Raw genomic sequence first — 13289 nt, forward strand, 5'->3', positions numbered from 1 at the left:
CAACCATTTCCTAAAATAAAGTAAGTCATCACCTAAAAGTCACAAATGTCATGGAAATTACCACATAAACATATCTTTATATTTTTGTCTGTCTAGTTAAGAATAAGGTTTAAAAGGGAGCTAGAATCAGCCAAAACTAAAAAGAGACATATAAAAAATTATAAAGAAACCTATTACTCTGTAAGCTCAAAATTAAAAAGAATTACATATATACAATTAATGAACATGAATATTATATATTTGCTTTATGATCTCTTAAGTTTACATTTCAATTATGAGCTATGCATTTAGAAATACATTTAGACAGATGAATTTGCAAGTTTACATCTTCTTTTGTATAGTATTACTATTTTTATATCTCTGAGTTGTACTGTTCTGAAGCAAGGTAACTGGTTTTTGTTTGAATTGGAGTGTGTGTGTGTGTGTGTGTGTGTGTGTGTGTGTGTGTGTGTGTGTGTGTGTGTATTCTGACAGCTATTGGTGAAGAACTAACCCAGAGGATCCATGGAGCCAAACTCCCAGTTCTCTGCTTAGCAGTCCACTAGCACACGTTCAATCTTTCCAAAAATCACAGATACTGTGAGGTAAAGGAGGAAAGCCCTGAAGTATGGAAATTATAAAAAGTGTCCTGAGATTATCTGCTGAGAGCATTTAGAGTGTCCTTCGTAGCTGCTGTCATCCAAAGCAACTCACAAAAGAAAAGATTCTGAGACTCGATATCCCATCCTCCAGCCCTCGACAACATGTGTGACTAGTTCAGTACCCACCCACAGTGGATCAAAATGTGTTACAAGGAGCAGATGAAGTGACCGGAGCACACAGCCCTACATTTTAGGAAAGCATCAGATCTACAGTGGGAGCCACCCCGTGAGAGCAGCTGCAGTGGTGATTAAGGTCACTTGAAAAAAGGATGCCAGCCATGGAAACATTTTTCAGTTTACTTGAGTCACTGTGGTACTCCCAAAGAATCAAGAGAAAGGAATCTTGGCAGACACTACTGCAATTCCTCGGACTGGCCCTCCTGATGATAGGCGTGGCTTCGTGGAGAGACAAAGGACAATCTTGTTTTTTGCTATGTTGATACTAATGAGTCTAAGCAAACATTTTAAAAGTTTCCCATTTCAGGCCAGAGAGATGGCTCAGGGGGATAAGTGGTTGTTGTACAAACATGAAGATCTGAATTTGGATCCCCAAATCATGTTAAAACCAACCAACCAAACAAACAAAAACAAATAAACAAACACACAAAAAGGTAGGTAGGGCATCAGGACTATAATTCTAGTGCCAGATGTGCACAGCTTCTTGGTCAGCTCCAGGCTCATGAGAATCCCCAACTAAACCAAGGCAGAGAAGCAACTAAAGACCCATCAACCTTTGGCTTCCACATGCACTTGCCCAGCAGAACCATTCATATACATTTTCCCTCTCCATACCCCCTGCACAGACACCCAAGGGAAAAGATATTGTCATTAATGATACTTTACCAATACACACTTAAAGACATTTGACTCATCTTTTCATTTGGGATCGGTGTTCATGTGTACTATGTTGCTTCACCTCTGCAGGTTTAAAAAAAAAAAATTCAGCAAGATTTCACTCATGCCTCAGAAGTTACATGCCACAGAGGTAAAGATGGTAGCTTTAATGTCGTGGGGGGGGGGCATGTTTGTTTTGCTTTATCTTGTTTGCTTTATGTTTGATCTGTGATTGGTCTAATGTTCTCTACCTGTGGTGTTTATAAACTCTATAAATGACAATAGCTCATTGTGTAAATACATTTTAAAAGACTCCATTATATGGATATCAGAGAGACAAACTGGAAAGAAATAAGAATGTGTAGGAACGAGACGCATAGGACTTGGGTTAGTGGTTATGTCTGGGAAGAGGAGAGGGAAAGGGATACGGAAGGAGTAAACTATGTTTTATTTTTTGTATTCTGAAATATTGTATATTAGTAATTCAAAATAATAAGTGATAATGTAAATTACCATTTTCTTGACTTGCCCTAAAGGATGCCATTGGGTTTGCCTAGCCTCTGTGCTTCATTTGGAACACATAACAACACCAAAGACTTAAATTTACAGTGGCGAGAGGATTAAAGAGTTAAAAAAAATCAATTACAGAGTTGTAAAGTGGCAGTTGAATTACTTGGGGCTCTCTAGGAAAACTGTTTGCTGTCTTCTTCTGGAATCCCCAAACTACATTTTAGGACACTTGAAGCTACCACTTGACCACTAGCACAATTTAAAAATTTCCATTTAGGTATGTGAAATGAATCATATGCATTCCAACAAACTTCTCTTCGAGCACTTTGGTGCCACACACTAGCTGTGCCAGAAGCTAATAAAGACACAGGCCATGGTATTATGATGATAATAACTAACATCATTAAGACCTATATTAATGCCTGGCCTGTGACCACACTAAGTCCACAAAACAGCCCTATAAGGGAGGTACCAGTAATATCCCCAATCACAAATGGAAAGCAATAGAAACAGTCAGAGTAAATTTCCCAGGGCTAAACTGAAGCTGGAAAAAATTAGAACCTAGATACTAATAAGTATAAAATATGAATGGCTTTGCGCTAGGGTATATAGGACCAAAAAAAAAAAAAAAAAATCAATAGAAAACTTTACACAGGAGTCTAGGAGAAAAAAAAATCATTTCAAGATTCACTGGGGGTTTCTGTGATGTAGCTGTAGTCTCAGAATCAAAACACTCCTTCACAGAAGGAGCCAGACTAAGGGTCAGGAAGTAATGAAATTTACAAGGCTCAAGAAGTAAACAAAGCTCACAGAGCTTGTTCTTACCCTTTACAGGTTATATAAGCAGGTACACACGGCTGGAGAACTGTCACCAGTCACACAGACAGCTCCCAGAGTGCTGCTGTCCCAGTCATTACCCATGCTGCTATGGCTCTGCCCCAATGCCGCTGCCATACTGCTACCAGCTACCCTTCAACCATAACCCCATCCAACCCACTAGTTAACTGAACTAGACTTGGGGGGAAAAGGATTCTAATCCCCAAGACTATGAAATTAGGTAACCTTTGTTCACAGTAAGTTTAGCATTTGTTTGGTGGGAGGTGTACACCACAATGTGTGTGTGTGTGTGTGTGTGTGTGTGTGTGTGTGTGTGTGTGTGTGTATTGGAAGGCAACTTAGAGAACTTGGTCCACTCATTTCACTGTGTAGGTTCTAGCGATCCGTGATCAAATTCAGATCAACGGGCTTGTTGGCAAATACCTTTACCTGCTGAGCCATCCCACCAACCTTCATGATAAATTTAAAACGTAGCTACAGACTTTGAGCGTATATACAGGAAAATTGAAGGAAAAGAAAGCAGTTCTGAAGAGATGGCTCAGTGGTTAAGAACACTGGCTGCTAATTCCCAGCACCCACATGGCCACTCTCAACTATCTATAACCCCAGTTCTGGGGGTCTGGCACCATACATGCTATTAAATAGAAAAATCGTGAGGGGATGTGAGAGAAGTTGGGGGAATGGAATGGATAAGATCCTCTTTCACATTCTCCAGGAGTAAATAAAAGTTTTCAAAAGAGCAAAAGGGGGTGGAAGTTCTGGCGTGGGTAGAGCTGTGTAAGGAAACTTTTGCTTATCTCTTGATAATGAAGCACCAGAGGAAAGGAAACGAGTTTCTTCCCTCAGTCCTGTAACAATCTCTTCCTAATACATGGCGCTTCAATGCTGCAGTTCTCTTTAGCTGTATCGAGAGGTAGTGTTAAGAGATTACTGTAAAGACTATTCGACATTCTATGTAATTAACCGCTCTTTGAGTTACGATGGGAACCATATGTAAAATATCACCAAACCCACAGCCAGAAACATATACTCTGACTCAAATTATTGCAAAATCTTACAAGATTCTCAGTGAGGCCTCTAAAGGGGAGTGCCGCCAGTAAGTTAACTATGCCACACTTACCAATACCCACTGCACAGGACATAGAAATGCTAAGGAACAACACGGGAGGGAAAGCCCTGAATCCCAGAGATGCTGTTGATGAAGCAGGTGCTGTGAACCAGATTGCTGGCGTGCCAGAGAAGGTGCCTCCGCTAAGTTTTGTTCTGCGGAGAAAGGGAGAAAGTTCTGACGTTGGAAAGAATATGGGGTGTTGAATAAGATGTCTAGGATTCAGTCATGTGCGCGCTATGCTGCACTGGGTAAATTACATTTGGTTTGGAGGTGCAATAACACTTAGGCACATACAATTGCCAGGAGCGATAAACAAATCGAGGACTTAGAAACCATAAAAGAGGAAATAGATATTGATTGGTAGCTCCTGAGGGTTTTGGCCAGACACTGTACTTTATTAACTTGCATACTGTCTCCACGGGGTTTATCTTCAACTGGACACTTTCAGCTCCTGCCCCCATCAGCTTCCTCTTCCTGTTTCTCTGCAAACGAGCACTTTAGTAAGTCACTTAATGATAGTGTTCTTGGACCCAAATAGCTATTTGAACTCCTAAGGGGTACCCCCGCCTGTCATTTACCCACAGCCGGCAGGCTGACACCGCTGAGCATGCTCCGTTCGTGTCATGACACTGTCCAAATGCACTTCAATAGCTTCCTACTTTCTAATTATCGAAGTCTTAACTCCTAGCTTGGTAAAGTCCTCGGTAAACCAAAGTGTGGTTTTCAGATGAGCAGCACTCTTGGTGCCTGGGAGACTTTAAAGGAATACCGACTCTCGGGTCCCCCTCAGGACTACTGCACCGCTAACTCAATTTTAACCTTTCCGGTCGCCTCCTGTTTCGGCTTTCACTTTAGTCTTACTTTCTTTCTTCTTTTTCTTTTTTTTTTTTAAACTTGAAGCTTAAGTAGTCGAGTTGCCAGATGTAGCATATATAAAAGTAAGAGACATCCAGTAAAGTATGAAAGCAATAAGTAATGTCTTTAGAATGTTTCAAATCCTTCAAGGGATATTTGCCTTAAAAATTGGCTGTGTGAAATTGAAATTTCTACTGGATGGCTTGTAAGTCTTCTGGACAGCCAGTCCATGAGGGTACAGATCCAAGGCCAACCTAACATTTTATTTCCTTCCAAGAGTACAATGCCTTCCCCAACTCAATGCCCAATTAATAGAAGTGAGCTTAAAAGCAGTTTCTCTGGGATTTTGGGTTGTTTGGATTTCTTTTTTTCCCTCCATTTCTTATTCCTAAGAACTAGCACAAGGGCCTTCCTATCATAAAATACCAGTAAATATTTTTGGATTAAATAAATAAATATATCAAAAGTAATCTTTCGATCATGGACTGGACGGTGTGTGCCTATTTTAATTGAAACAGTAGTTTTCCTACTACTTGAAAGTGTTTTAAATTGGTACAGCTTTTCACATTTGTAGCTGGCAGCGTTCAGGACTCGGTGGGAACAAAGTCATGGGCTCAGAATGTACTCGTCGCCAACCTGGTCCAGATGGTCATCGCTGGGTAGAGAAGGCACCAGCACAGGATGACAGAAGATACCATAGCAATCTGACTTTGGAGGCGCTGCGCACGCGCACAGTCGCGCTCAGGCCTGCGATCGGGGGTAGGGAGGCGGAGCTCCGGGGCGCGTGCGCGGCGGCCTAGGCTGAGGAGGCGGAGCTCCCAGGCGTGTGCGCAGTGGCTTGGATCCGGGAGGCGGAGCTCCGGGGCGCGTGCGCGGCGGCCTGGGCGGCGGGCCCCTCCCTTGGCGGGGGCGCGCAGCGCGGAAGACCGCACGGAAAGGGGGAAGTCAGGTGGCCGCTGCTGCCACCAGCGCCACGGTTTGTCACCAGAAGGAAGATGGCGGATCTGGAGGAGCAGTTGTCCGATGAGGAGAAGGTAGGCGCCGCGGCCGCGAGGAGCAGGGCGGGCGGGACCGAGAGCCGAGGCGCGAGGGGCTGGAGTCTGACCCCGGGCGGGCTCTGGTGGTGGGCCGCACGCCTGCGCCTCTCGAGCGGGTGCTGCCCGGGCTCCCCGAGGCCGGGCCCCTTCGCTCCTTGTAGGGTGTGTGCTCCGAAAATAGGAAGCGGAGCTGGGCGGCCGCGGGCGGGGGCGGCGGGACCCGGCCCTGGGGGGGGTCCGGGCTCGGGAGCGGCCGACGGCGGAGCGGCGCCGCCTGGCCTGGGGCTTTCACCGTGAGGCGAGCGGGAGGGGAAACGGGCTTATTAGCCGACCCTCACTTTTTCCTGCAGTTTCTCCTCCCCTACGCGAAGTGCTTCCTGGTTCCCCGGGGTGTTTCCTTCCCTCTGGAGGTCGCAGTCTCCACATCCCGCCCCTTTGCTCCCCCCTCCGCCATCTATTTCTTTTATTAATATTGTCATTACCTTTTTTTTTTTTTAATTGCTGCTCCCATGTTTCCCGGAAGGCAGTATTGTTCACAAAGATACCTCCCCCCCCACCCCATAGTTGTTTTCTGCCCAACTTGGCTGCTTTCCCCCTCCCCACACACACTCACACACTTTGGGGCAGATTTGGTGACATCCCATCTTTCTGATAGGACCAACTCTGAAGAGGGCGAGCGGGTGCAACTCCTTTTACTGTGTGTTAAATGCTGTGACAGCAATGAGACCAGATGCACGACTCAAGTTCTCACATTTGTGATACGAAATCTGATCATTGAACTAAGACTCTTGCCCATTTTCTTTGGCGACTGAGGGGACCTCATACCTAGGGGAGAGTAGTGTGAGGAGAACTCTGTACATTTTGAGTATTTTCTGGAAAAGACCGGGACATTTTTCAAACTTGGACTTGACTGACAAACGAGTGATGCACTTTGGCAGTGTCTGCTCTTAGTTTTAAGCTCAGGATGAAGTACAGCCTATGTACGGTGGGAAACATAGAGAACCATTAAGGGTATTTTCAGTTGGGACCCTCTACTTACATACTACGGCAAAATTAGGGTTCTGCCTCCTTTCCCTTTGGTTGTTCAGAAGTCAGCCTCTTTTATTTATGGTTTTGGGAATGTTTTCGTTTCATCAGTAGTGCCTTTTGATGAAATGGTGATAACCCAACAAAATTGGGACAAGCATACCTTATCTTAATTCAGACCCTAAGTCCATAAAAGTTGGCTGTACAGTATTTACATGTGTAACATTGAATAGTTCTAACCTGTTAATTGAAAATATACCAGTGCAATACAGGGAAAATGTTTCAAAGTTCTTGGAGGTGTTTGTTTTCATGTTTTGTTACCTTCATATAATTATTAGGAGCTCAATTGGCTTGGAAGAGAATGAGGAGAGAATTCTTAGAGTGGGAGTTAATGTAGACCTGCCATGTTAAGGCCTGAAATTTTCAGGGGGGTGTTCCATATGGACCAGAAATGGATTTAATTGTGATGTTTTAAGATCAGTCCTTAAATAATGCTTCTCTATTGTTATTTCCTTGCCTGTGGTTTTCAGGAGTAAGTTTAAAATACTTTTTACACTTGAGTTTTTATTTAAATTGCAGCTCTAAAGAAGGGGAGGTACTACGATGTATAATATTAACTTAAGTTTGAGGTAGATAGTTTTAATACCATTTACCTGAAAGTAAATTAAGGGTTTAAAAGCCTTATATAGGAGGGAAATGGCAGAGGTGAAATTAAAACCTAAGTTTGTCAGAATTCAAGGTTTGCTTGCATACTTAATGGCATTATGTTCCCTTGAAGTTGATTATAAAGCTATCCTGGGGTTATATCTTGGTTTTCAATTTGTTTATTTTCTAAAAAGGAAGCAGTGGTTCTTTGTAGTGTCATGTTCTAAATTTGTGTTTTATACTTAGTGAGAAGGCTAACTGGTAAACTTGTGTTTTCATCATTTTTTTATGTGAGGTGAACACTGTGTGCAGAACTCTGCTTCTTTTGCATCTCTCACACTTAACTCTGCTGTGCTACTGCTGTATAGTTTCTTACTGGCCCCATGAAATGGGGCAGTTCAGAAATTAATCATAGCTGGGTGTGGCAGAGCAGATTTGTAATCTAAGTGCAGAGGAAACTGGGGCTGGAGGATCTCTAGTTCTGAGGCCAGCAACAAAAGCCAACAACGAAAAGAGATTAGCTAGGCATAGTGCATACCTGTAATCCCAGTACCCAGAGTCTGGTCAGGAGGAACAAGTTTCAGTTTAGTTTGGTCTTCTGAGTTCCAAGCCAGTCAGGGATACACAGGGAGACCCTGTCTAAAACAAACAAACAAATAAAAGGGGGAAAGTATTTAGTACACTATGCTGAATCTACTGTGATTTTTATGGCTTAATTTCGTTTGGCCGCAGTGTTAAGAAGGAAATAAATTTAGCTGAAGAAACAATGAAGACCCTTAAAGGCATTGATTTGTCTTAATCTGACCCTGTGAATGTTACATAGTTATAGAAACTCAAGCAAAAACACATTTTATGTTTTTTTTTCTTATTCTTTCTTAGGTCATTTGAATTGAATAGTAAAGCATTTTCGTGAATTTGAAAGTGTATGAAATTGTCCTGTAGAGCTCAAAGAGAACCATTCTCAAACTTTCTGAAGGAAAGAGAACAGTAATTGTTGAGAGTGAATTTTCTTTCTGGACTTCCCATCTTCCCCAGTTAGCACACTATTGTGGTGTCTGCCCTTGGTACTACAGCTTTAGGGAGTCTGAAACTGTATAGAGTGTGAGGATGACCTTGAACTTTTGATCCCCCTACTTTAAAACCTTAGTGCTGGGGCTGCAAGCAAGCACTATCATGCTGAGTTTAATGCTGGGGATGAAGCCTGGACTTTGTATGGGCTTGTCAAGCCGCCTTCCAGTTAAGCTTCACCTCTGGCCTGCTCCCATTTATATACATCTCTGTTCTCCTTGTAGTCACTTAGTTTCTAGATTTCAAGAGTTTGTTTTGTTAAATTTTTTCTCCTTGTCCTGTACCTTAGATCAAAATTTTGTCACCTTTATGATCATAATCAAAAAATGTCTTACATAAATAATTCATTTCTTGTTAGTAAAAATAACTATGTTAGTATTTAGTTTATAATCTCTGGGTTGACAAGATTATCAGTTTGTAACAGAATTTCACTATTCAAACACTACAGTTAGGTCAGTAACAGCATTTAAGAAAGAAATAGAAAAGTTAAGAGACCTAGAAATGGTGTCAGAGCTGTTCTTTTCTTTCTGTTGCATTTGCTATGGGCAAGTTTGTGTGTGTGTGTGTGTGTGTGTGTGTGTGTGTGTGTGTGTGTGTGTATATGCTCAAAAAATTACCAGTGCCTAATGCTTGGTGTGAGAAGACACCCCTCTAACCCCCACACTCAGGGAGCTTGGAGCCATCCAGAACTAGTGGCATTGTATTTCTTTCTACTTGGATAATTGTGACACTTCTCTTGTGAGTAGTTCCAAAGAACCTGTGTTCAATTCCCAGCACCTACATGGCAACTCACAACTTTCTGTAACTGGTTCCAGGGGATCCAACACCCTCACATAGACACGTATGCAGGCAAAACACCAGTGAACATAAAATAAAAATAAATCATTTTTTAAAAAAAGATGCGAATGTTGCTTTTGAGATTTAGTTTAGATTATTTGGCTCATTTAATCTCTTTTGAACTTAATAAAACATCATTGGTATTAAGTACAGTTTTGTGTAATACTTTCTGGTTTACTTTTCTTTCCTGTTCTATTATAATCTCTAAGTACAGAAATAATGTCATCTGCAGCATCTGTCAGTGTACTGCATGTGACTAGTAAGAAGGATCAGTGGGTAACTAAATGAATGACCCGTAGGTCACAGGTTTGGGAGAAAACCTGTGTCATGAGGAGGAGCAGTGTTCTGTGGCTGCCTGTCCAATTTTCATTCCTAAATTTCCCGTTGCTTTTTTAGACTTGAGTCTGTTAATTCCTGGTGTTTTTTGAGGTACAGGTGTTTGCAGTTCAAATGCAGAATATAATTTATATATAAGCAGCTAAAATATTTTCCCTCCTATAATAATAACCGGCTTAAGAAATCTTGTTATACAAATAATTTATGAGCTACTAACATAAAGTTAATAGCACCTTAATAAAAAGTAGGCTTAACTAGTAAGTTCTTTTGGAAAATACTCATTCATAATTTAATTTTGTGGATTAATTCTGTTGAACCAACTTCTACTGTAAGCAGGAATTTCATATCAGCTATAATATAAATAGAATTTTTTAGACTTCACTCAATGAGAGAATTTTATAGAATTTTTTTCAAGGCATTTGGGAACCATTTTTCATAATGAATAGAACTTTGCATTCAGTGTAAAAATCACAGGTCCAAAAAAGAATAACAAAATCATTATCTGAAATACATTATTTTATCCAATGGTTGGGTTTTTATAAATGTTGAAAAAATATCTCAAACTTTACTCTTCAAAAATTGAAGTTTATGAACTTTCTAACAGAATATTTGCTTGTCATAATAAGGTCTTGAGTTCAATTGCCAGCACCAAAAATAAATTAATTAAATTAATTAAACTTAGGTTCATGGGAGTTTAAAAAAGTGCTTTTCTAGAATGAGTTGATTTTGATAAAAAGCCAACTGCACGTGAATGCCATGCAGTTGAATGGGATTCTGACTTTTTTTGTGTTCTGTCACTGAAGTGGGGGTGTTGATGTACAGATAATAAATGCTCTGCATTTGGCAGAAGCACATAGATGTAAGCGATCCTTGTAACACTGTAGAACACACAATATCATGGAGTGGGAAGATGTCTGTAATATAGCATTGTTTTTAAGAATTATGGTCCTGGGGCTAGTGAGGTGGCTCAGCACATAAAAGCACTTGCTGCCAGTGCTTGACTTCCAGAATCCACGATGGAAGGAAAAAACTAACTCTAACAGAAAGTTATCCTTGACCTCACCTATGCATTATGGTGTGTGGTATGTACCTACATACACACACACAAACACACACACATACACACTGCACACATGCACAGAGGAAATAAATGTTTAAAAAATACTAATACAATACTACTATACTAACACATTGTGTTTCATGACTTTTCTTGGGAAGAACATAAACGAATGTCTATTCAATCTAGATTAGACACAGATAACAGACCAACAAATCAATTGCACTCAAATGTAGATTGGTATATCTGTTAATTTATTGGTTATTATAGTTGGTGTTGCTTACAGGAGCATAGGTGACCCTTTGACAGCTGTAGCACAAAATAGTCCCACCCCAGCATGGGTGATGAAGCTGCTAGAAAGCTCCGTCATGTGGCAGAGGCTCTCATTTCTCTCACTGTAGACAGGAAGTACAGAAAAGGAAATGCAGAAAGGACCAGGGCAAAATATAGCTCTCATGTACACTCTTCTAAGAGGTCTTCCAGCTAGGCTCACCCCCACTTCCCAGTAATACCCTTAAACCCTGTATCCATCAGGGGATTAATCCACTGATTAATCTTGAGGAAGAAGATGCAAACACTTCTCCATAGCCCCTCAGAGAGCAACCAGGTCCTAGTCCATGAGCCTGTGGGGGGCATTTCTTATACACAACATAATATCTGGCCTTTCTAATTAAATGAGAGTTCACTAGTACTTTTTTCAACACAAAGTAACTACTAAATGTCAAGTATCGGCATTGGTAACTTGTATTTGTGTGTTACTAGTCAACAGATACCAAAGGATTTACTGTTTGCCAGGCACCATTCAAAAGTATCCAGATATGGAGGTGCACAGGCAAAATCTTCCTCTTGTTTTCTTTGATTCCCAGCTAAATTGGAGATAGATTATTGAGAATTTTAGAAAAGGGCTTGGAAACTTAGCAGTTTTTGTTGTTGCTTACATCAATAAATTGTGTTGTGTGCGGTTCCATACATGTATATATTTGCATTCTTGTTATCCCCACCCCAACTTCTTTTTTTTCTCCTGTTGCTGCCTCTTCCTCTTTATGGATATCATCTCCCATATTCATGGCTTCTTTCTTTTGTCTCGTGTCCCACAGAGTTTAACTAGAGCCATCTGTAGAACCTTGGGTTTAGAACTGTTTATTATAGCCTGGTAGGCTCACAAGTAAGTACACAATTGAGTAGTATTCCTCCCCTCTTCCAGAATCTGTTAAGTTTCCAGCAGTTCAGTAGGAGGTGGTAGGGACCCACCAGCCACTTCTCCATCTGAAGCTGCTTGAGTTCATAATTGCCACGACTGAGTTGCATTTAGAAGGCAGCATTTGAAGCCCTTCTCCTTATCTTCCAGCTCAGATTGTTTCCTCCCCACTTCCACAGCCGTCCTTTATTCTCAGTATCTCGTGTAGGCATGGAATTCTACATTTGTTTCCATTTACTGCAAAGTGAGACTTCTTTGATTAAGGCTGAGAGTAGTGTTTGGCTGCAAGTATAAACATATTTAAAAGGCAGTTTGGGGTTATGTCACTTTAGCTGTACAATAGTGTAATTTTCCACTAGGACTTCATACCTTCTAGGTGATGGGGTTTTGGCTGGATTTACAGTGCTAGTCATGAATACTCTGCTGTGGAGTTAACAGAATAGAATTGGAGAGCATTTGGTTGCTCCTATAGGAGTCACTATTGGACAACAAGGGCCTTTACCTGCTGAGCTACCTCACTGATGCAGTCATTTTGTAAATTTTATTTGTACAGATGTTTTGCTTGCATGTATGTGACTACTACAATATCTTAACAAGATGGTTTTTTTTTTTTTTTTTTTTTTTTTTTTTGCTTTTTAAGAGACACATTTTTGTTACTTTAGAAATACAAAGTAAAGTTCTTAGGAAATTTCACAAAATCCTAAGTGGTACTGTTTTAGTTCTGCCTTTCAATTTGGATTTAAGAGAAGGCTCTGGCTATCTTTTGGTCACAGTGCAATAATAATCCATCCATAGAACCAAAAATATAAACCATGTTTGCTTTTACACTAAAAATAAAACTGACAAATTCTGAGGAGTATGCCTTTTCTTTAGAAACAGCAAAACATTTTGAAGGTTACACATTAATTTTTACCAAATATATAACTTAGCAGTAGTATTTTAGTTTTGATCTATATGTAGCATGTGTCATATAAGAATGTTACAAACTATTTGAAGTTTTAAGCTTATACAGTAAAAGTTTGATTAATTTTTAACATGCAATTTTCCATTGTTAGCATAGTCATGACTTAGACTTTTGTTTTAATGCTTTCTAACAGCTTTTTCCCCAGGGGAAGCAGTTCAGACAGTTGGCATAATCATAATAGATGGAACTGTAGGCTTAGTAAGTGCATGGAATAGTCTGGATCTATTGCCTTTGCCATGAAAGTAGTCTTTTCGTCCCCCCCCACCTTCTTTAGTTTAAGGTTAACAAATACATTTGTTATTTTCTGCTGCTCTGATAAACACTATGACCAAA

General features: G+C 40.7%; 1 protein-coding gene across 1 annotated transcript in view; it reads left to right on the forward strand.

The window, feature by feature from the left end:
- The first annotated feature begins 5688 nt into the window (after positions 1 to 5688).
- The window catches only part of CAPZA2 (capping actin protein of muscle Z-line subunit alpha 2), a 30093-nt gene continuing 22492 nt past the window's right edge, over positions 5689 to 13289 (forward strand). The window contains exon 1 of the mRNA XM_080936376.1: positions 5689 to 5822. Coding sequence (XP_080792502.1) covers positions 5784 to 5822 — 39 coding nt within the window. The 5' untranslated portion in view covers positions 5689 to 5783. The remainder of the gene's footprint in view (positions 5823 to 13289) is intronic.

This window comes from Micromys minutus, assembly GCF_963924665.1.
Source record: "Micromys minutus genome assembly, chromosome: 23".
Lineage (NCBI taxonomy): Eukaryota > Metazoa > Chordata > Mammalia > Rodentia > Muridae > Micromys > Micromys minutus.